The 24,262-nt window shown below is 36.2% G+C and overlaps 5 protein-coding genes across 9 annotated transcripts in view; 3 read left to right on the top strand and 2 right to left on the bottom strand.

Annotated features, from left to right (window-relative positions):
- Positions 1–8,255, top strand: part of LOC128887410 (BMP and activin membrane-bound inhibitor homolog) — a 33,323-nt gene extending 25,068 nt beyond the window's left edge. The window contains exons 2-3 of the mRNA XM_054143264.1: positions 6,542–6,814; positions 7,392–8,255. Coding sequence (XP_053999239.1) covers positions 6,542–6,814; positions 7,392–7,642 — 524 coding nt within the window. The 3' untranslated portion in view covers positions 7,643–8,255. The remainder of the gene's footprint in view (positions 1–6,541; positions 6,815–7,391) is intronic.
- LOC128887406 (mRNA-decapping enzyme 1A) lies at positions 8,244–11,426 on the bottom strand. Its single transcript, XM_054143256.1, has 4 exons — positions 10,952–11,426; positions 9,925–10,378; positions 9,371–9,847; positions 8,244–9,285 (listed from the first exon to the last, which is right to left on the bottom strand). The coding sequence occupies exons 1-4, from the start codon at positions 11,158–11,160 to the stop codon at positions 9,049–9,051; spliced, it is 1,377 nt and encodes a 458-aa protein (XP_053999231.1). The 5' UTR covers positions 11,161–11,426; the 3' UTR covers positions 8,244–9,048.
- A 191-nt stretch (positions 11,427–11,617) lies between these two features.
- On the top strand, positions 11,618–18,395 carry LOC128887409 (CTD nuclear envelope phosphatase 1 homolog). 4 transcript variants are annotated; one of them, XM_054143262.1, is made up of 6 exons: positions 11,618–11,636; positions 13,089–13,358; positions 14,028–14,094; positions 14,180–14,381; positions 14,454–14,671; positions 16,794–18,395. In XM_054143262.1, exons 2-6 carry the CDS (start codon positions 13,260–13,262, stop codon positions 16,937–16,939), a joined length of 732 nt encoding a protein of 243 aa, XP_053999237.1. In that variant the 5' UTR covers positions 11,618–11,636; positions 13,089–13,259; the 3' UTR covers positions 16,940–18,395. The 4 variants fall into 4 exon arrangements, 3 of the variants coding, with proteins under 3 accessions (XP_053999237.1, XP_053999236.1, XP_053999238.1); XM_054143261.1 differs by lacking the exon at positions 11,618–11,636 and adding an exon at positions 11,646–11,834; XR_008460029.1 differs by lacking the exon at positions 11,618–11,636 and adding an exon at positions 16,152–16,325 and having other exon boundaries at positions 11,856–13,358; positions 16,794–16,933.
- A 155-nt stretch (positions 18,396–18,550) lies between these two features.
- On the bottom strand, positions 18,551–21,058 carry LOC128887408 (peroxisomal membrane protein PEX14). 2 transcript variants are annotated; one of them, XM_054143260.1, is made up of 5 exons: positions 20,541–21,058; positions 20,334–20,427; positions 19,838–20,161; positions 19,523–19,758; positions 18,551–19,171 (listed from the first exon to the last, which is right to left on the bottom strand). In XM_054143260.1, exons 2-5 carry the CDS (start codon positions 20,388–20,390, stop codon positions 19,003–19,005), a joined length of 786 nt encoding a protein of 261 aa, XP_053999235.1. In that variant the 5' UTR covers positions 20,391–20,427; positions 20,541–21,058; the 3' UTR covers positions 18,551–19,002. The 2 variants fall into 2 exon arrangements, with proteins under 2 accessions (XP_053999235.1, XP_053999234.1); XM_054143259.1 differs by lacking the exon at positions 20,541–21,058 and having other exon boundaries at positions 20,334–20,534.
- Positions 21,059–21,441: 383 nt separating this feature from the next.
- On the top strand, positions 21,442–22,917 carry LOC128887407 (probable RNA polymerase II nuclear localization protein SLC7A6OS). The gene is made up of 3 exons (XM_054143258.1): positions 21,442–21,727; positions 21,812–22,075; positions 22,197–22,917. Exons 1-3 carry the CDS (start codon positions 21,560–21,562, stop codon positions 22,659–22,661), a joined length of 897 nt encoding a protein of 298 aa, XP_053999233.1. The 5' UTR covers positions 21,442–21,559; the 3' UTR covers positions 22,662–22,917.
- The last annotated feature ends 1,345 nt before the right edge of the window (positions 22,918–24,262 follow it).

Here is a 24,262-nt window from a genome sequence, read left to right as displayed (position 1 = left end):
ATTCATCATCCAGTACTTTTACTAGGGGCAACGCGATCCATCATCGCGAGTACACGCGCGTCAGACGAACACAGGCTATTACGAAGTTTGATAGTTACGAGGAACGAGAAATGCCACGCAGAATCGAAGGTAGCAGCTGGTTTTTCAGAGACGATTAAGTTGGATCGATGGTGTACTTTATTTTCCCTAGAGGGAAAGCATGAGCTAGGAATAGGCTTGATAATCGTCGCTTGTATCGCTAATTCCCATTACATAACGCGTTGAGCGTCGTCCTTATTAATTGGAAAATCCGATATTCGTCGCTATCAGCTCTAAACTCGCGTAATTGGCCAGTCGTAATATCGTTAACACCGTACTCCGCTCCTCTTCGCCATCACCGACATCCCTACCCTGGAAACAATATAAAATTCACGTTGATTTGAATAAACGTGCACGCATACACAGGCGATGGGTTGTTACGCAATGTGCGTGCATTACGGATACACTCGAGGGAACCGAGAGAAACTCATTAGTTTCATCATTCCAGTGGCTGGTGTACGTTCGGTTACAACGTATCCACGTGCATGTGTACGAATACATGGGTCGTCGCTCTTCTAATTGCATATACACAACGGACCTCGTTCAAATCAAGTTTCCGCCGAGCACGGCTTTCTATCCTCGGGCATGCTGCTCCAGTCGTTCGGATAAACGTATCGTAACCTCTGCGAAGCGCGCCTTCGGCGACTCGTTACTCTCTACCCCCGGCTATCGATCGGAGTCGTTCGTTTCTAAATCGATTTTCTAGAAATTTCCGATCGGTTCGGGTTGAATCGTCCAGTGTCTGTTAAAAATTGAATAACCAAACCATTTTGTGCAACGTATGTTTAATAACCGCATTCTGTTATTAAAAAAAACAGAATCCTCAAGCTTCATTTAGTCAGTTATATAAAAGGAACGACATCGATCTACAGGCCACGACAAAAATTGATCTTTTTGAGCGCGTAATCTAATTAGGTGATTAGAAAAGGAGTCCGGGGATATGGGAGGGGAGGGTACTTAGGCGCCATTTGCATAAATGAATATTTAATCTCGGATAAGCGACGAGTCAAATGAACCCCACGCCAGTTGTGTAGCAGTGTGACAAATAAACAAGCTTATCTGAGAGCTACAACTAACAGCACGTGTATCTCGTTAGATATATCCGATGCCTCGGCAGGGCTACATATATCTAACGTCATCGAGTTAAAGGTTAAGCCTCTCGTCGAAAAGCGTGTACGCATAGAGAGCGTCTCGCTGAAACCTTTTATCAATGCGATATACGACACGAAGAATTTGCCGATCGTGGACGAAGAAATCGGACAGCTTTACGAGCGCAAAACACCACGATGGGGAACGTTCGTCAAGAGTTTCAAGCCTGTCTGCCTTTTTGCCAGCGGCATCGTTGCTTCTATTTTTTTTTCAAACCCCACCCCCCCCCCCTCCCCCCGGCCCTTCCACGGGCCAACAGTTACACGCGCGCATTTGCATGAATGCCGCGTTATAACGTTGTTAAAATTGAGGCAATCCGACGAACGCGGAACGAATTTTGCAATTTTACGCTACCGATGCGGAGAAAATCTGTTCCGAGCTACTTTCGAACGCTGAATAATACATCTTCGATGCAACGATAGCGCGCAAACATGGACATCGACAGGGATGACAGACTACCGGACTAAAATAGATTTGATTGATCGATTGATTTATTTTAAACAAGCCGAGGACCATGGAGGTCTGTGACATAATTTTGTCTGTGACATAATTTTGATTACCAATGCGTAATTGCTTAATGCGATATAAATGCAATGCAATATAAATGCTTAATGCAGTACAAACCCGTACAGCAGCTGCGACCAATCACGGCCGCAGCCCCTGAGGACCTCCCTAAAATAGATACAGGCGTAATCAAATTTGCTATTTGTGTATTCCAACTTCCTAGTTATCGTGTTTATGTATTAGGTCACCCGTAATGTTCCCCTTCGCTCCAATTTTTGTACACAACATTTGTTCATAATACGCATTAGAAATCAATTGAGGCGAGCAAGTTACGCAGACCACCCTGTATATTTGTTTAAATAAAATAAACGATGAAAGAAAATGTCTCTAAAAGGAATTTGTCTCGTTGGTTGTACGGCGGGATTGGTTGGATCCAGAAGGGACCGCACACTTTGGAGTAGGGAGAGAGAGACAAAAGGAGCCGGAGAGAAGGGCCTCTCTCGCGTGCGTTTAAAATAAAAAGGGAAAAGGGGAAGCAGCGGGAGGTCGAGAAGGCCCGGGCAAAGGAGAGATACGGCCGACATGCCTGGAGCCGAAGAAGACCCGTCCGAAAACAAACAGACTGCTTCGCGGGGTCGTTCGTTATGCGTCCGTGGCATATTAATTATTTCTCGACGGGCTCTCCCTCCACCCATATCGCTCGTATTTCTTCCTTTTACATTTTTTCGTCGGTTGCCGCACGATTACAGGTCCGTGATGCGCGCGATTCGCCGTTAAGGCTCATCGATTCGAACCCTCGTTTTATTTTCGTAACGATGGAAAATCACAGCTTCCAAGTTCCTTTCTGGATTATCATTCGTTCGATATAGATACAAAGGAGGTGCAAACATGGTGATATTATAGATACAGCAGGGGAGACCCAGACTTTTACCTCTCTATATTTCGTTTTTGAGTTTCCACGCTCATCCACGAAAAAAGAAAAGAAAAAGTGAAGAAACTACTACCAACTATTTGGCTGTCTGGAAAAGTCCATGGCGATTTTTAGTAGGCGGTACAGGTCTGAATATATCGGAATGGCTGAAAACAAATGAAATGTGTACATTTCTTAACAGGTGAAAAAATTGTGGAACAAAATGGTACATATACGTATAACTCAATAAATATACATCAAAATTCAAATATGCCTTTGAGTTTTTCTTAAAAATAGGCATGAACTTTCCGGACAACCCAATACTATTTTAACTCTGCCGCGGACACGTGGTCTTGTTTACCCCGTTTTCATCTCCTCGATGAAGAGACTCGACTTCGAGAGCCACGAGCTCACTCGTATGCCAAGTTAAGAAATAACTTAAAAGTCGAGGAAGAGTGTCCTCGCCATCTTGGAGGAAACCATCTCGATGTCCAGCCTGAAAGAAAGGATTTCGCATTGATCGTGGCTACGCCGCGATGTTTACGTAATCTGGAGAGCAACGAGGAGAGGTTTTCCTAAAAACCCTCTCGCAAGAGTCTCTCGTCTCGTTCGGTCCGGAGGGCTCGTGAGAGTCGACCAACCGAGCCGTCGTGCAGCACAGCAGCGATGCACACAACGAGAGGGCCGCATGCCTCTCTCCATATATTCTCTCCACTTTAATCTTTCTTTTGTGACTCGGCTGTTTTAGCGTTTTTTATTCCCCGATGAGCCTGGCTTCGTCGACCAGAGACAGAGCGAGGCAAACGTTGCAGAGGGAACGGAGAGAGGAGTCGAGAGTGCAGGGGAAGGGCAGGGTGGGGAAAGGAGAGGCCCGCGCTGCAGGCTTATTAGCAAGAAGTCAGAAGAGAAAGAGGGGAATTCAAGAACGTCCCGCGGAGAGAGAAAGGGTCGTTTAATAGGGACAGGGGGAGGGCGAAGGGACGGTCCGAGAGACAGACGGAGCAAAGTCGCGGATAAAGATGGCTTCGCATTACCATAATAAACAACTGTACCTACTGCGGTTAATCCTGTACGGAACTAAAGTTCTTTGTTCGACTGACTCGCGGACCGTTATTATTATTAGGCGTACGCGAAATTTCTTCGCGAGGATCAGTGGTCAGGTTCAGGACCGAATTAAGGACATTAGGGACCACTAGGGGACCACTGTCTGTCACTTCTAGCATATAGGACCACGTTATCACAATAAACTGGAGGTTACGCTCGCACCTCCACATAATTAAAAAATGGCGGCGATACGGGGACCGCGAAAATGGCGTCGAGGCGTCTGTTCGAATCCGGATGGGAATTATTTCGTTAGGAAGTTGTTTGGCAGTTGAATCCGCAGTAGCCTGTGCAAGAAAATAAATTATTCCGTTGACCGAGAGGGGCGGGTCGGAACGCGATGGGAGAGAGGCCGAAAGACGACGCGAAAGGGAAAGAGTAAAGTCACGGATAAAGATGGCTTCGCATTATCATAATAAACCAGCGGCACGATGGTTAGTCACCGCGAACTGTTCCATGTCTCTTTGTTTATTTCGTGCGGCTCTCATTAACACACTGCGGAGAGAGAACTCTACTCTCTTCGTGTATTGTATATTTACGCAACGTCAAGCGGGGTCCCAGTGTATCGGGCGTGTTTCATTCGCCAGATTCCTTCCAGACCCTCCAGTTGAAATCTCTCCAAGCAACGTGTACCTCGACCGACTCTTTTTACACAAATTTCTTCCTCATCCCGTTTGGCCTTTATTTTCAGAAATTTGTTTGCTAAATACACTGGCAACGGCGTTTATCCCACCTCGAAGCGGTAGAACGTTGGGAAAATTCTGGGACCCGCGGTATCCTGGGATTGAAGATGAGTAAAATTTTATTCGAGTAGGAGATGGTACCTAGAAAGATATTAAATATTTGTTAGATATGGGACGATTGTTAGGTATGAGAGCGAATTTGCCTACCTGTCTGTAAACAACCAGAGCTGGGTAAAATACGTATTTTAAATAATAAACAGTAAATAAATATTTTATTTTGAATGATGCAAGTATTTTTAAAAATAAAATATTTTATTTGTTATAAAAAATGTTTAAGGTAATATTTCAAATAATATTTTATTTGAAAATCACTGAGAATAGTAGTGCCATAGTTCGGAATATTTTATTCATTTAAGTTATTATCAGCAAATAAAATATTTTTATTTTACTAAATTATAGTGTAAAATATATTTATTTCGTAATCTAAAACGAACAAAGTACTTTTCCTTTGAATTATAAAAATACATTCGATGCAGTTCTTTAATGAATACTTCTATTAAGAATCTTCAATAAGAATCTTCATCAAATGAGTGATGGAAAGAGATATTCTTCAATCGCAAGAAATAGTTTCTCCATCTGTGTATCATATTTACACAGTTTATTTTCAGCTATGGAAAGTATTCTATTTTATAAAAATGAAACATATTTTACTTTATATGTTAGATTATCAAAATAAAATATTTATGTTCGTGCTTTAACTATAGATTAACAAAATGAATTATTCTATTTTACGTTTTACCTTATCAAAATAAAATATTTGATTTGCTGAAATTTTATATCCCATTTGAAATACTATTTTATTTGAATTCTGATGAATCTATTATTTAAAATAGTATTTAAAATATTTTCTCTACAAATATTACCCGTCTCTGTAAGCAACTGTATCGAAGCAGGATGTTGAGTGTTGTGAACCACTGCGTAGAGAAAAATAGAAAACTATAGGTCGGTTTGGGAAGCGAAGGATAGGCTTGGTACACCGGCAGGTAAATGAAAGTGAGACCTGTATACCTGTTGCGACGAGAAGGGTATAATCTTTTATGACTCCGTCGGCTACTCATTAGGGGAGGCCGCCAACTATGGACGCTGTTATGCCTAGGACGCCGGAACGTGAAAATGACGAGCGTTCGCGGAATTAAATTGCACATCCACGAAATAGGCTTATCGAGTTGATAAATAAAGATGAGTTGCAATCAATTAACGGAGCAACCGACATATTGTCCCGGCTTCGTATAATTTCGAGTCATAATTAACATAATGATCGAGTCATTATATACGATACGGTACGACGATATGTGTCACGTATAACAGCACATTCGGTGGAGATAGAAAAAAAAGCCATGATTAAACTAATGCACCACTTCTTTGCAGCTATCTTTAAAAAAAGTGACCGTGCAAATGCTTCCTTGGACCACTGTATACGGACCACCCGTGATACTGCATCATTAATCAGCACGAGTCGTTCATTATCAATGATGACTGTCTCTATCAGAAAATATGCAAGACTTCCTTTCTGTAAATTAACGTCTTCTTTCGTTCTATCCTGATTTGGTATTATTATTATATACAGAATTTTTGTTTAGATATCAGGTCATATGAGAAAATCGAAAAATGTAAAAAACTGTGAGGAGATCAAATGTTTATCGATAGCAATACTTTCTTTCCTTCTATTGTATTCAATAACAGGCAGGAAAGCATGAGGGTACTCTGACCTCAGTTACGAAGCTCTCTCTCCTTTCGAGGACTTCGAACTTAGCACCGAAGATAGCTTCTTCGGCCAATATCGTTACGTCGCTCTTCCATATGCAAAGAACCGATAAGACATTTAATATTACAATCTTTTATTTTCACCGACGCCCCGAGGCATTCCGCGTTACAAACAGATGCCCTTGTTGGACTTTCGTCGATAAGCCTGCACGTGAAACTTTGACCTTGCTAGATTGCATTCTACGTGCATTTATCTTATAATAATAATAATAATTTATCTTATTATAATAAAATATAGATAAATAAATTCAACGTGCTGAATTGACTAAACGCTTCGCATATCTGTTCACAGATTGGGGAAACGTACGCGAAGTTAGGTGTTATTGCAATCAACCGGAATGCGTGTCTCAAGGATACATGTGTCGTGGCAGGGGCTGCTTCACCGAGTTACCATCTAACACGAATCCTTCGTTATTGAGAGCAGAGCACAGCGCGTACGGCGGCTGCCTTGACGAAAGTTACAAGGAGCGGCAATGTCCCACGGGATACCTCTGTTGCGAGCAGGATCTTTGCAACCACGTGGATAGTCCAGCCATGAGAAACAGACTCAACAAGACTCTTCAAGGTTGAACGATCCTTCTCTCTGCATCATCATTAAAATCGCACAGGCTTCAACTGGATGTAACTTTGAGAATAACGTTTTTATAACTGGTATCTATTGCTGGCTTCAAAATCTTTTCTTCTTTAACTCAAGAACTTCACACTCCATTTTTAAAGTTTTACCACCTGGTTGCCTATTAACAGGCTTTTTTTACCAGCGGATTATTTAACGTCCTTTTGCTTTTTATCGTAACCAATACTTTCTTCAAATAGTATTGGATTTATTTGTCAGTTGGTAAAGCGTTAGGTGCAAATAAAATGCACGAAATATTATAATTTAAATAGTAGCTTTTTCCAAAAACGTCATTCTAGGATCCAATACTCTCTCATAGAAGTTGATCGACAGTTTCGTTCACAGTTCAAATTTATTTCTTCGCGGAGAAGCTCGAGCCAGTCCACTTATTCGACGCACGGCTACAGTCTCGAATCGTTGATTTAAAACAATAGTGAAAGTCGAAGGTTGTGCGAATTTATGAATAATGGAGACTTCTTGCATAATTTATGCAACAAACGGTGTAACGAAAGATTTCTAATTGTTGCAGTGTTGGCGGGTGACCAGCGACCTTTCCTCGGCCCCGTGCAGACGGTCAATCACGGCGGCCAGTCGACGGACGGTTGGTTCAAAACTGCGACGATCGCTGTGCCGATTTGTGGTCTAGTCGTTCTACTGATATTGGCCAGCCTCGCCATTCGATTGCTTCAACCTGTACCGACGCAGAACGACAAACTCGGGCCACATAGAATGCCCGACAATGGGCCACCGTTATTAGGACCGAAAGTGCCTCTCGTTTGAAAAGACACCATCAGCGATCCAAAGACGTTCGATAAAGTGTTCTAGCGGATAGACATTAGTTAAGACTATCTGTAGAAAGCTAGCGGGCTTATGATGGCTCCACTTGGCTGTGAATTTTGTGAAAAAAAAAAAAAAGCGACTGCTGTAAATTATAACACTGCGCGTTGTGCAACGATTGCTGCGATTCCTCGCCAAACAACGACGCCACCGAATTAGTCGTCGTAGTCGTGTGTTCGCGAGGGTGTGAAAAAGGGCCAATATAAAGTATAAATCGAGGACCTTTGTACATGACTTTGTTAACGATGATAACGAAACGCATGATACCGCCTTTATTTGTAGCACTGTAAATAGATCATGTATTTTCTATCGTGTTAGATGATACCGTTTAATTAGGTGGCGTACGAGTTGCAATGTAATCGCGTTTCACGGATCTCGTCTACCTCTTGATGTTCGAAGACGAGTAATCTAGCCGCGAGATCGTAGCTGACGTTACGATAACAATCTCAGAGGGATTCACGTATAATTCAGCAATAAAAGCTAACGTTTTTTTTTCCAACGAGAAAACATATGGCGGATGAAAACGAGTGAAGAACAATAAAAGTCTGATATCTGTTTTGTTTATTTTTTTTTTTAATCATGTAGGTATCTTCCGAAAATGAATTATCCCGGTACATCATGTACTCCTCACACAGTAATCGTATTCCATATAAATATTATTATATTGTGATAGTATGGCATAACCGTGCGATAGTTATATTATTAAATATGTACCGCGACTTTGTTTTTACAACACGTGTTACTCATGAGGGATAAATTGATGCGAAAATCGCCTTAAAATACATTAAAACGATTTTTCAGTAATCGGTCTCTATTTATTTGCTCCTCTTTTTAATCAATTACATACACATACCATATCGATACCCGATATTATAGGAGGGGTATGTCATTACTCTGTAAAATAGGCATTCCATTTGATCAGCTCAGAAAATTTGTCTCGCTCTGTTCCGGAATAATAACCATAAAACGTTAGTATAATATAAATGTTTTGGCATCACAGTTTCAAATCGTACAATTTTCGCAATCCTTGTTCCGTTCCCTTTACAACGATCACTCAGCTTCATACCTTGTTACGCATTCACGGTACATTTCGTCTCTTTTCACGGGAGAAAATGTATTAATTTATAAAAATACTGTTTAAGGTATGTATCTCCATTTATATCTATATTTTGTCTTCCCCAAAAAATTTGGGCTACCAGTCAAGTTCAATTGAAAGTCGAGCATGACGTTATGTACCATCTATGTACGTGTAACATAGGGATACTAGGTTTTTGCTCGATCGTTTTAGTCAGTCGACCGTCACAACCCGCATGACGGGTTTCAGTTATATCAGTTAACAGTTGATCGTTTTAGGACAGAATTTCACCGAATGATTTGACGTAAGCTTCGTGAAGTTTGTGGATAAAATCTGGATCACTCCTCAGTAGATAGTTGAAAGCTTGAAGAAGCTGATTCCTTGTCAATGGTTCCAACGGTCTCGCCAGGGGTTCTGGTGGACTAGGTGCAGCGAACATCACAGGAGGTATTAACGCTGGTGCTGATCCTCTTCCCGATAAAGTAGGTGCCGTGATGATTTCATCAGATGCCTGATCAAATTAAACAAATATTAGGATGCTCGTATCGTAATGAATAATAAACAAAAAAAGTATACACCTGTATACATCTACTAACCGTTGTCGCAGATGCATGAGCAAATAAAGATGCAAGAGGATTTGAATTACTAGAGCCAATAATATCCGAGGCCTGATGATTCGTTGAATTAGATGTTGGGGACTGTATCCTATGAAATCCTGTTGTACCATTTGTATCCATAGTATTTTGATTGGTTAAAGATGGACCATCCTGGCTCATAGACACGGGTGTCAATATTATTGAATCTTGCTGAGAAGCTATCTTGCTCCGCCGCTTAGGTCTGTTCGAAGCTGAAGCGCTACTCGTGTTATTCGATGTCATTATAGCAGTTGGAGTTGATTGAGAATGCTGTTGTGTAGTCGGTTGAGGAGTTACAGATCTATGTTGCTTTTCAATATGTTCCACCGTATGGGCCGCTGGATGGGACATTAAACGTGCAAGTAAAGGTTTGCTTTCATTTACAACAGTACCACCTGGTGTGGGCTGATCTCCAGCTTTAAAATGTCCAGTATTAACCTAAAAATATTATAAAATGATATACTTCTTAAATTAATATATAGTATACGTTATATGCTTCTTAAATAAATACTAACTTTAGCTTTTGCAAAAAAGTCCATTACACTCTGTGAAGTAACATCTGGACCTAGTGGAGCAGTTAGAGGTCCAGACAGCTTTTCATTTATAGAAGTAACCAGAGGGGACTTGGAATCAAGCCCTTCCCTGGTACTTCCTCCGCTGCCACTGCTAGTTCTATTAGTATTAAAATCTTTTTGGGCTTTACTGAGCATACTGAATATATCTATGTTGTTTACATTAGGTCCAGAATTTTTCTTAACACTGACTGCTGGTTTGTTACATGCTTTGCGGTTTTCTTCTGACTCTTTAACAAGTTTGTTCAACATTGCACCGATGCGTACACACTCCTCTTTATCATAAAACCAAATGCCATAGATATTGCATCTGGAATTTCTATAGAGCAAGAAGGGTTCCTGAAGTTGTAAGTCTAAACCTTGTGTAACTGGTTCCACTAGGTTGTTTGTATTTAATCTGTAAAATATTATTGAAATAACAAAATAAATAGCTTGTTCATAGATTATTTTATATGGTGATAAATAGACTGTGGATATTTATGCAAATTCATATTTTTATATATACAGACAAAGAAATGAAATGATCTCTTATCTTCTAAACATAAATAAATTGATACATTTTTCCATATTTCCAATTGCCATAAACACATAAACTTCCACAGTCTAGTGATAACTTTTAACCTTCATAAAAAAAACTCTTAAATAGCACATGGTATATGATAGTGCATTACTTAAAGTACTACAAGACTATTAACATAGATTATTATATCTTAAAGTTGGATATTCATTCGTTTTACAAATCAGGGGTTTAAAAACGCTTTTTTCCTTGCAATAAGATCAAAGCAAGTTTTTATAGTATTCAATCATTCATCCAAACTATGCTTTTAAGATTACAGCTATCTTTACAAATACACTGACCAGTGAGCATAATACATATATATTCGATTCACAATTTACTTGGTGCTTCTAAAGTATACAACAATATACGTGAGCATTTTAAGTGAAAATATATATCTAATAATTATGTTACCTATTCATGATAAGAACACTGTTGTATGGCTCGCCATTTCGCGAGTAGACGAATAAAGCACCCTCGATATCGGTTTTTTCCCACTCGTTGTTATCCGCGTTAAAAGTGTACAGCGCTACGTGTGTCGCAGTTTCCAGAATATCTTTCACGTAAGGATCTACGCGCTTCAGAGCGGCCACGTTCATTCGTAACTCCGTTAGATCCGTCATTGTGTTCTTTTGCAGCTTGGTAGTGCAGCACAAAAAATACAACGTAACAATGGTACCTTTTACGAGTCGATCGTAATTCAGCTATGTCGCTCAAGCTGGTCACTTCGAGTACTATATTTTAATATAACGCAAGCAGCTGCTTGTATAATAAACGTCATACTAGATTTTATGGTTGATACCGTTTGTTACAACTGCGAGTTAGTAACATCATCACAGAATGCCGACGCTTCCTTTCCTTCTGCGTCGACGTCCACTTCCGATTGGTGCGGGAACGAGCAATCAGATGAGTCCAAATGGACGCCAAGACGAGAAAGGAGGGTTATCCAACGGTTCGTCCAATCAAATTTATAGAAATTTTGAAAATGCAAGCCAACATTACGTCGAATAATTATGTTGCAGTCCATATATCGTTAAATGTATATAAATGCACTTGACCGGAGCCCGGAGAAAGTTATTTTTAAATTTTCGCTTTTACGGTAAGTCCAGTTGATCGAGACAGAGGAGGCGCTAAAAGCGTTTCGTGGAGTAACGTTTTATTTTGGACGTTTATTACATGACTTCTTTATCGTTCGATTAATGTTATTGTAAAAAGTAGAATAGATTACCTAACGGTCTGGTGAATTTTAGTAATGTGCATATAGTTTGTACAGGGACGCTTACAATGATCAAACAAGGTATTACGCCATCTTCACAGGAAAAAAATTGACCGCGTGGTTTGGTTTTTGATGTTTTCTGATCGTCGCTTGAAACAAAAACTGACAATAAGTGTAACGCTTCGGTACTAATCTGCAACAGCCGTTAGTCGTAGCTTCTTTGTAAGGAAGAAAAGGATAGAGTCTTAATTTGTAATTGACTGTTTTGCCTCCATTGAATCGAGTAGTGTATCCATTACTATCTCCAACATATAACGCATTGTGTTCTGGCATATTTTATAATATGCGAAATCGAAGGACGATGCAATGAATAATATCATAGGCATGAAAAACAAAGTCCAAATTATAGAGGGAAATGAACTCCCGGATAATATTCAGCCATTGTCCCTTAGTCAATAGCGCCATCTGTGAAACGCGGTAAAATTGAAACGCATAATTTCTACTAAGTAAAGATAAATGTTTTGTATCAGTTTATGGAAACGTGTACTTTCAGTAAAAATTTCTCAATTATCTGACCACGATAATTGCAACATATTTTTCTTAGAGATCAATGATAATGCTACTAATTGAACAAAGAAAGATGGCTGAAGAACTTTCAAAGGTTGACCCTTCCGGCTATCGTCGCAATTTCGCGACAATATGCATCGTCCTTTAGGTCCGTGGATCAGCGAAGTATTACGCCATTTTCATAGAAAAAAAATAATTTTTAATCAGGGGATAAAACAAAACCTGATAACAAGTACAATGCTTCGAGGTCAGTCTGCTACAATCGTTATTCGTATTTTTTTTCAGAAAAAATAGGCAAAAACAACGTTTTAATTAATTTATAAGCATTTCACACAGTTGCTTACTCCGCATACTTTCAAAACTTCAAACAAACATTCACCCAATCGTCCGAATTTGATCGAGGCTTTCGAATGCGATGTACGAATGAACTTTACAGTACCACTCTAATCCACAGTTGTTGTACAACATTTACGATTTATCGATACATTGTGATACGAAATTTTCCGTTAATGTTCCGAATGAAAATCCAAATCGCGTGGATTGTGCACCGCTCGTAAAATAGAATTTTCGGAATATCATGCGCGCCAGCGTAGCGCATGGAAAAATTGGGTCGATGTGTGAAAGATGGCGGCCGTTGCGTGGTGTGCGTGAGAAAAGATTCGTACCGTCGGTTTTCGCTAACAACATGACAAGATATGGAAATGGCTGTTTACACGTGCAGAGCACTATTGTATACGGAAGGTTCGTAATATGCTTCTAACTGTTCAGATTCTATGCACCCGGTTCGCGTGAGGAACGTTTGTTTACGCGAAAAGTTTGTATAATACACTTCGCAACGCGAAGTGGAGTGTCGTAAAGGGAAAAAAGGGACTCCGTAGCGTAGACGAGACTGGAGATAAAGTATCGCCGGACTTCGGCCCGGTGAGAAGATCAGTAGAGATGCTGAAGCAATTGCAGATGGGGATGAGAGCTTTCCTCTTGATGGCCTCCCGTGTGTGGACCTGCGTCTGCTTTCTCCTCAAGAAGCAGGTTAGAGCCGTAAGTAGGTGCTTCGCGCCTCTATCAGCTATATATACTTTTTTTTTGTTTATAATGTTCGTAATCCAACAGCGTCCCATGTTGTGTCAATGCACTCTTTAGATATGTTGGTTTATTACACCTAGTATTCAAAAAATTGTTGTCGTTTGCGGCGAATATTCGTCGTAATCGTGTTGTGACCGTAGATTGTGTACTCCCGCCTGCATTAAAATGTTCAAGTTGCTGGTTGAAAATCCTTCTCTCATTGTTATGACTCTTCCAATTTTTGTTATGCATTAGTTATAACCGACTATTTAGAAGTTGATGATGTAAAAGTGTCTCATGTCTCTGTTGATCAATATCCTTCATTGTTGGATGTAAATATTGGATTACTTTATGATATAAGCAATGCTTGCATAAATATTTCATCACAGTAACACCCATTTATCATATAAACAAATAAAACCAGTTATTTTTTCCTTAAAACCATCCTTGAATTATTGTTTTTTATTTTTCCTTTTGTAAACATGTATTTGATTAATAAATATGTTTCGTAATGGTAGAATTAATTTAATAATTCCAATAGTTATTTACCTTCCTTACCATCCTTATGCTTTTTATTGGCTTCTAAACTTCTTAGAGAACTCAATAAGAAATTGTTTGTGTAATATATTTAATTATCTTTTTTAGATATCACAAATGCAACCTGTTAAATACGAGATCTTCCCGCTCTCTCCATTATCAAGGCATAGACTTAGTAAGTACTCTTATCTTTTAATAGTTCAAGAAGTTTATACTTTTAAAATGCATTATTTTTTGTATATAACTAAAGTACATTGCAGGTATAGTTCAGAGAAAAGTATTAGTATTGGATTTAGATGAAACATTAATTCATTCTCATCACGATGGGGTAGCAAGGCCAACAGTTAGGCCTGGTACACCTCCAGACTTTGTTCTTAAAGTGACAATAGATAGACATCCAGTCAGATTTTTTGTTCACAAAAGACCACATGTGGATTTCTTTTTAGACATTGTTAGTCAATGGTAAGTTTAATTATCAAAATTAAATTTGTAATTTTTATCAGATCATATGTGTATGGCATTACCTTTTTCCAGGTATGAACTAGTGGTTTTTACTGCTTCTATGGAAATCTATGGAGCAGCTGTTGCAGATAAGTTAGATAACAACAGGGGTATTCTAAGGCGCAGATATTATAGGCAACATTGTACCCCCGAATTGGGTTCCTATACTAAAGATCTGTCTGCAATTTGTCCAGACCTAGCATCAGTCTTTATACTTGATAATAGTCCTGGAGCCTACAGAGCTTATCCACGTGAGTACATATTTACTTTTCTCAGTTTAATAGTCTTAATGATTTTTTAATTTATTTATGCCTACTAACATAATTGTCTATTGTAAATTTGTTCAATTTTTTATTGTGTACATGATACAATAATAATTCTGTGTAAATCTTGTATGCATGCCATTGGTGAAAAGTGTGATATGGAAATCTACATAAATAAAATGAATGTGCATATTGATAACATTACATATATTATTCCAATGCTATTGCTGTATCATGTACTGTATGAACCAGTAGTCAGAACTTGCTTACATGTGCACAACTGTAAGTAGTGGAATAATTTAATTTCAATTTGAATTGAAAGCACCAGATGAATGTTTCTACATTATTTAAACCAGTGTGTTAAGGAAAGTAAACTTCTTATGATCGTGAAAGTAATACAGAAACGAAGATTTGTTTAGTCGACGTTTTGGCCTATGATAAAAAAAATTACAATATATTGAAAGAGTTCTTTATCATATACCAAAACGTTAACTAAAAAATTTTTATTTCCGTATTATTCTCACGACTATGTGAAGTTACTTAGTCCCTTTCTAAACTCATTGGTTTAACTTTTATATTTTCGAATGAAATAATTATTATTTATTAATTTGTTTCATGACCATGTTTAGGTCATTTTTAATTAAGTTCGTGAAAATATTCTCATAAACAGTACTATATCATTTAAATAGTTATGGTTGTGTATTTTGTGTAAACATATGTACACACAACATATTGTACCAATCAGACATCCTGTGTTATTCGTTTACTCAGCATACTAATGTTTATGTAACATTTTCTTTTATGGTTCACTTTGATATCTTCTATATGGTCACTGTTACTTGATTATTCGATAGTTACGACCTTCTCTTCTACGATTTTTTTAAAGTAGAAATTGCGGTGTGGATTTTCCTCAAAATATTAAGTTCTATTTATAAGATTTATATCTGATATCAAGAATTACCATACATGCGATTTCAATGCATTTATTATTATTATTATAATATTAAATAAGCATCACTGAGTTAATAAGGAAGACATCAACATATTTTATTCTTATAGTCTTTTTCAAACATACCTAGTTCTAACAAGGGCTAGACCAATCATCTCTGCTTCCGATTCCGACATAACTTTACATAAATATTTATTAATTCTTTTTGATTTTCAAGAAGAAACCATTTTTTATGTCAGAGGTAGCCATTTTATTTATGCCTATATATGTTTAAACAAAGTGGATAGTTTTCGTGTGAGGGCCAATTTTTATGTTAGAGTCAAAAAGTAACAATCATGAACTACAGCCTAACCCTTAGGTTGTACCAAAAAATATTTATGTAAACTTTCGTTAAAATCGAAGCCGAATAAGTTTAGTTCTCCCTTTGTTAGAACTAAATTTTTCAATAGTTTGGCTGGCTAAACAAACACAAAATCCAAAATTCAGATAAATCTGATGGAAAACCGTATCTATTTGCAGCTATCAGCGTTGATGTTCTGTAAGCAAGCACTGAATACAGGCCTATGGATAAATGTAAAATACGATCAGTTGCCAATGCTCCTCGACTTGAATAAGCACTGGACACTACGCCGAATCGGCAGTAAAATAATTTCGACTATTTTAATAATTTTTTTAGTAATTCCTGTGTATCAGGTACCAGTCTAAAGACTAGATTTTATTTTTATATTCAAAACTTTTCATTTGTAGCATCCAAGGTAATTGTAGATTCGTAGTATCTTTCGCGTGCGAAGTATTTATCGATATGTATTATTTGAAATTAACGAATGTTCAGATATCGAATTGAGGTATGATTTCTTTAGTGATCAACTTAAACACGATAACGAAATCTAAGGGGGATACCGTTTAATAACTCGCAATAAATTTTATTAGACTACAAATTCTATATTATTTTGTATAACCGCGGTTAGTTAAAAAAAAATATGTGCATAATTAAACAGACAGTTCGAAAGTTACATTTCTTGGATGTTATAATGGACATCTATAATTTTGTACAATTTGTTTTCTTTTTAATGAAAAGTTTTAAATGAAAAAAATATTAATCATTCGTTTGTTTGCAGCAGGTTATTATACGCACACGTTTGTTTTTCTTTGTTATCACAGATAACGCGATACCAATCAAGTCATGGTTTAGCGACGCGGGAGATACTGCTCTATTGAGCTTACTTCCAGTTTTGGATGCACTTCGTTTCACACAAGATGTGCGGTCCGTTCTTTCAAGAAATTTACATTTACATCATACTTGGTAGCATAATCCAGATTGATCGATACATTAGATTTATTAGAGACCGAGCTGCAAAACAGTTTAGCGTGTTTAACCTAGGATTATTATTGTTACGGATAATAGACATTAGGATGCTGCCTGAATGATAAGACGATGATCCCTTTACCCTGCCCTCATTTTTTACGCTCGTTAAAAACAGAACCCTAGCGAGTAAGTTTAAAAAGGGAGTGGGACCTTCAACCAAACTATTTATGTCAGCACAAAACATTCTGGTATATTTTTCGTTATGTTCATGTGTGGGCAATAATATATACATATATACATATATATCATGTTTTCTTAAAAAGATGTATTTGCCAAAGATCGAGTTTGTAAAGTAACATAGACTCATATATTTCAAATAATTTTGTCCTAAGTAAAGATATTATACTAAACGTTTTAAGTTCTTTTGCCACACATGATTAAACAAAAAAGTGTTATATTTTTTAAACGAATTATTTCTGTTATGTATAATATTATTAAACCTAGGGTGTATTATATAAAAAAAGGAAAAAAAATACTAAGTCACACTTCAAATGGACTTTGCTGTAACTCACTGTATCAGTGAGGCAGCTATCCTGATTACCTAATAATAAAAGGAAGTATTAAAGACTATAAAAGAGGCGATATTTGATTTCATCAAATTTCTGAACAATTAGAATTATTTAACATGCGATGTACGATGTTGATACGTCTGAGAACTAGACGAATAAAGTAACAGTGAAAGGATGTAATCACATGTATGACTGTATACTTTATTCGCTTGTTTAATCATTCAAAAGTACTATTGAATATTATATGGTTTGTACATATTATGATGAAGAGTGTATTTGTTGCAAGAATGATTGGTTTACATGAATGAACAGTGTAATTAAGCCATTAAATGCAAATTTTTACATAATATTTATATATGCATATATATATGCATATATATATATATGTATATATGTATAGGTATGTATATAGATATATATAAATATTTGTTTTACTTAATCATAAAACTGAAAATAAGAAAATATGCCCATGTGCACAAGATTGAAATAATAATTTGTTCTCAAATAAATTATATGTAATTGAGAACATTTGTTTATTTATTGACGTATATCGAACGAGTTGCTCACGTGGATTTTGATTACTAATTGTAATTTATCCCAAAGTAAGTTTAGCCATGGGTAATAGATATAGGTTAGAGCAGGATTACACCACATTCAATAAAATCTTTTTGTACATAGTACGCCTGTATGTACATGAATGTATGTTTCGTTGTTACGTACATGCAGTTATATGTATGTTAAGGAAATAATAATTTTTTAATTTCAACTACGCAGTGAACAGTACGATCCGTTGTATAAATATGGTCAGTGGCTTAATGTGGTTATTTGTATTGCGACTGTCTCTTTAAATTTAAGTATGGATTAAAATGTACATATTTAGTTTGTAAAGACGGTACTTATTTTTGGTTTTTACGCCTTTCCCTATACATAATTAAATACTTTGAATGGACCATTTATGTTATACTAGATCACAGGTAATATTAAATATAACATAGTTTTGTCACCTATTTAAATATAGCCACACATTGAAAACAGGCTTGTCAATCAATTGATTTTTTATTTTATTTACAAAAAAATTATTAAGTATTTAAGATACCTTTGAAAACAGAGATAGGTGAATCATTGATGTCAAAAATTTAAAGGGAAATTTTCCCAATTTTTTAAGGATTTTGTTTAAAAAATTAGGTAATAAACACCACATTTACAAGAATTATTATTATTTATAAAACGATGTATTACATATATTCTTTTGTTTTATAAACAGCGTTAAATACCCTTTGTAGAAATAAAAATTCTAATTTGATTTTACAGTACAGAATTAAAATAGTATTTAGTTGGACAAACTGAGTGTAAAATCAGTAACACCTGGTTGTCAATATATGTTACATGTGAATTGGAATCATCCCCTTCCCTTATATTTGGATATACATCACAGAATATCCTGCATATCGAAGACTGTTACGATGGAAGTGAATTTTAATGATATATTTTAATTTTACTCCTTGGGTGGATCTTCTCGTATCATTTCCAAAGAACTATCTGAAACATTAGCACTAGATCCACTTCCAGCATCATCTTCTCCTTCACTAGGTTTTTCTTGATTTGTAGCTGCAGCATCTAACTGCCATGATGGTATAGATGCTGGTGCACTTGGAAATTGCTTTCTGTTTAAAAGTAAAATTTTAAAAGATCATTGTTTTTTTTCCTCACATTTTGTAATCACACAAGAAAATATTTATTTTGATATTTTTAAACCAATGTGTATTTATGTGGTTGGATACTAACTATATATATTTATATATATGTTCGTATGTGTCAGTACAAAGAATAGTGAGAAATTCTTGTAAAGAAGTATATCTTATCATAAATGTGTAAATTTAAAAATGAAATAACAAATAGTGTGTAAACAAACTCGTTAATTATTGTATAGCAATAAATACCATTATTAAATTATTATGTATTCTAACAATATTCTAATTTGCAGTCATTTTAAAATGCAACTATACGTATTATACCTTGATAAAAGTAAGGATTTAAGACTAGCTAAATCTTGTTTTAGTTCTTGTACCAACTGAGGTACCATTGGGTCAAGAGATTGATTTTGTGTTAGTTTTTGTACATCATCTTCTACTTTTGAAATTGACTGTTTCACTTCTTTCATAGAATTTTGAATGGTTTTATCTAATTCAGAAACAGAATCTGTAATGGTATTTTTCTTCTTTCTGCCAAATAAGAATGGCTCAATGAATTTCTGTAACACAACAAAAGACACTTTAGTTAATTCATTATATAATTAAAAATCTGTTCGTACCACTATATATTAATAATACCTTATAAAACCAATAAACACAATATATTGTAGCTCCAATTAAAGCAGTAGCATTAAAGAATTCTTTGACCTTTTGGAAAAGGGTTATCTGGTATGGATACGTTTGAAAATATGGATGAACATGACCTGGTGAAATAGGAATCACAGTATAGTCTTTCGATTTATGAATAACATTTTGATCAGCTGTTGTATCGACGGAAGCTAATTTAAAAGCAGTTTGTATTTCTTCCTCGGTCAAACCCTTTCTTCTAAGAAATTCCTGTTTACGTCCTACAGGACTACTTGTTACCTTAGGATTTTGCAAAAATTCCACTGCAGTCTTTACCTTGAAGAAAATAAGTTCTTCTTAATTTTCACATGTCTAGCAAATTTATATACATTACATAACTATTAAAAATACAATTCTATTGTCATTAATATAGGGAATTGCGATATATAAAAAAATGATCGAAGGACTTTTAAATAAACATATAACCTAAGAGTGATTAAAAACTTACTAAATTTTCCCTTAAGGGAAGGTTATTATTATTAGCATCTTGGTCAGTCATTGCCATAATTACAAACGTTTCCACATCAATTAAATTTTCATACCTGTGCGATGTTCAATATTTTAATGTGCAAATCACATTTTATAATACTAGATACACAAGAATCCGAAAGTATTACGATGCGCAGGCGTTGATAAAGACACTTCGTATACTTACTATTTCTTAAATGGAATGAGGAGGACTTAAATGCCAGCTAACAAATTGTTGGACTTTGTATTTTATGCGAACAGAACGCGTCATTGGCACACAGTTAATATATTATGAAAACCAAAAAGTTTCGAATAAATCAGAAGTTGCATATATTAGCGTGTACAACAGTGTTTCTCAATAAATTCGAACTCATGCTCCCCCTGAGTTTTATTTATTCTATATGAAGGTACAAAAAGTGGAAAAACTATTGAAATACAATTTTCTTTTTCTAATTTTACTACTAATTCAAAAATTTTCTTGAGTACTTTTGAATTTATATTAACATTTAGCACATGTGGTCCCCAAGAAATTGAAGTGGTTTCTTGAGGACTATATGGCTCATGATGGTGCTTGATGGTGTTCCGTTGAAAATCTCTATGTGTAGAGCAAACTGGGACCAAAGAGTATTAGTCTAATACTCTTTGACTGGAACAAACTGGCAGGAACTGACTATTTGACCCTCTTCTGAAGAGGATCTTCATTGAGTACATTCTGAAAGGTCACCGCTTACTGAGCCGCTCTAAAATGGTTTTTGTACTAGTGGTGCCATCGGTGGGAAAACGCCCAAGTTTGTAGTGAAAATAGTTCCAGCTGTTTCAATAAGATAGCGCCACAGATACCTTTTAATCAATTGATCTCTCTATTTTACACAAATGTATTAATACGATTCTTTGCTTCATAACACTACAATATATTAGTTAATATGTTATATTTATTACTTCTATGAATAGTTATTTCATGCATTAATAATTTTCTATCTTTTAGTAAGTAACGCCATCTACTAGCACCAGTAGGAACGTTTTTCACTACAAACTTGAACGTTTTTCCACCGATGGCGCCACTACGACTCAAAACATGAAAACAGTAAACCAACATAAAAAGAATCAGTGAAACAGGTTAGGAAAGGTTAAATGGAAGACAAAATATCCAGTGGCTGTTGAAACGTGTGACTTGCGAGTATTCCCTTCGAAGAAACAACAAAAACAATGGCAGCTGTATTACGTGTGAAACGTAGGCACGACGACGAACCATTAAATGCATTACTAATTGCGTGTAAACGAAGTAAAAGTGCAGACGATGAAGAAGCACCAGAATCGGCTGCCACTGTTCCATTAACGGCAGTTGTAAAATTTGCCGGAACTGTTAAAAATCAGGTAAATAGGATAATAGTATTAGCTATAGTTCAATCGTCATTGATTCAATAAATCGAACCATATTTCTTTCTCTTTTTATAATAGGAAGATAATGTTGTCCAGCACTTAATTCAGACTTTGGGAAAAGATGAATTGAAAGCAAATTTCAAACAGCATTCTGTGGATATTATAAATAAGGCACGAGAAAGGGCAAAACAGGCTTCAGCAGAGAATCGTTACAAAGTAATCAATTGTTTCCGATCTTTGGATAGCACCAATCATGAAGTATTGGAAGACAAGATTATGACAGTAATAGATGTGGAGGATTCTGTCTCATGTGCTGTTCCAAAGGAGCATTCCACGCAAAATGTATATCATTTCTTGTCAATACTACAGAATTCTGTGTTTACATTAGATTTTTTTTTTACATTAAATATTCAAATTCTTGTTATTAGAAAGGTACATAAATAATACCAAGAATACTTTATAGGATGAGGGTTACGTGTACGATTTGTATTTTGGACAAACTGAGAATGAGTTGCACCCAGACAATATGTTATTCGTGCATCCATTAGACCAAGAATTAGTTTTTGATACTTATAGAAATAATCATTCGGATATTGAATGCGAATCAGAGGATTCTAATTCAGAATCTAATTGGCGAAATGATTACCCCGATTCCGATCACTCTGAAAGATCAATCGACGACGAAGATATGAAAGAGGCAGTTAGGAATTTGCGATTGGAAGATGGTTCGGATTTGTCTAGCGAAGACGATTTCGTTTATGCGGTCAATGAAAAAGACGTTGAATCTTATGGTTATAAATATGCAAAATACAAGGCACGGGTAAAAAATGAATTAGACGAGGATGACAGCGATGATAGCGAGTATAGCGGAGAATACGTATACGAGGAAGCAGATGAAAATAGTGATTCTACTAAAAACAGTGATTAATGCTGAACTTCAGTGTGATACTAAACGTAAATCGTTATGACAAAATAACGAATACTGTATAGTATATACTTTTACATAAGTTCTTTTCTACCACATGCAGCTGTATAGGTGAACGATAACTTCAGTATAATTATACTCGTATTATAATTCTTTTTATAAAGATTTCATTTTTCATACTGTTTAAAGTAATTTAAATCAATATCTAGAACATGTTTAGTTTTATAATTAAAATTGTTTTCAAACACAAGTTAAACAACTTTAACTTATTTCTTTCATTTTATAGAAGTAAGGGTCATAAAGGTCTTAGAATTTTATTTATGTCTATATATTTATTACATATTTATATAGATATATCTTGTGTGTAAAATTCCGTCTATCAAAATAAAAACAATAAAAGTAAACCTAGAACGTCGAAGTGACAAAGGAAGGTGTATAGGTATTTAGAAAAAGAACCGTTTTCGACGATATGGCATATATAATGATATACCAGATTTATAATGTATAACAAATTGCTGGAAGTATCAGATAGAGATTTACAAGTTTTCAGTAATGAAGGGTAGCTACTCTGTGATGCATTATCAAATCTTCTGTATTTATTCTTTAAGGGAATATCGTGAATCCTGCTTTCTTTTAGACAGCAATCAGCAAGAGTACAGGCCCGTAAATAACGTAACAATTACTTTTATAAAAGTATTCGCGAACGTTTCGCGTTTATCTGGCTACACTACTCGTCGAAATACGAAAACAATTTTACATTAACTGAGATTTTTGGATGCGTGGTCGCGTTTAGCGACAATGCGCAGATACTAACATTCTTTACTTATTCTCAAAGTCGAAATTCGCACGTGGGAAAATTGATGCCATTAACGAACTCGTTATATGATATGAATAGTACGCTGCGTATACGTGTAACACTGGCCTTAATTCTAATTTTTACATTTACGCGCTCGCAACGAATCGTTTACTTGTTTACAAGTAAGTACACGCGATGCTTTATCTTTTGATTGTATGTATGAAGCAAATGCGTTGGTAAGAATCCAATTACACCGAATTCTGAATTCGCGGGGTGAGACGCTAAGGAGTTTTCGTTCCTTCTCCCGTGATATATTCGAGACGATTGGCAAACGACACAGGAAACGATCCCCAATTCTTATGGCAGTCTATGGATACATTTATCAACGTACTTACTCCCTGGGAGAGTATGAGCGCGATTTATGGGCAATGAAATCATTTTTTAATTCATATTTATATATTTATATATATAATATATTAAATGTCATATTGCAACTTAGCGTTTTCACAAGCTTGAGATTGGTATCATTCAGGATAATTACTATCGTTCCTTTAATACTCTACTCGTCTACTGTACAACATTTTACACTCATCTTTATTATCCGTAATTCCTTAGGTATGTCGATTAATTAGTTATAGCTACGAGATTATTGAAGAGTCATGAGATTGCACACCTTTGTAACGGTCGATCGTGGCTTTCGAGAATCCCAGCCGCGCCGCATCTTCGATCGCGCTGTCGCCAAAAACCCAACTGGAACATCACGATCCTTCATATACAAGACGCGTCCTCATTCGGCAGCTTCACTTTG

The sequence above is a fragment of the Hylaeus anthracinus genome, unplaced genomic scaffold (assembly GCF_026225885.1).
Source record: "Hylaeus anthracinus isolate JK02 unplaced genomic scaffold, UHH_iyHylAnth1.0_haploid 11985, whole genome shotgun sequence".
Classification (NCBI taxonomy): domain Eukaryota; kingdom Metazoa; phylum Arthropoda; class Insecta; order Hymenoptera; family Colletidae; genus Hylaeus; species Hylaeus anthracinus.
Note: the sequence above shows the minus strand (reverse complement) of the source record. Positions and strands in the feature narration are given on the sequence as shown.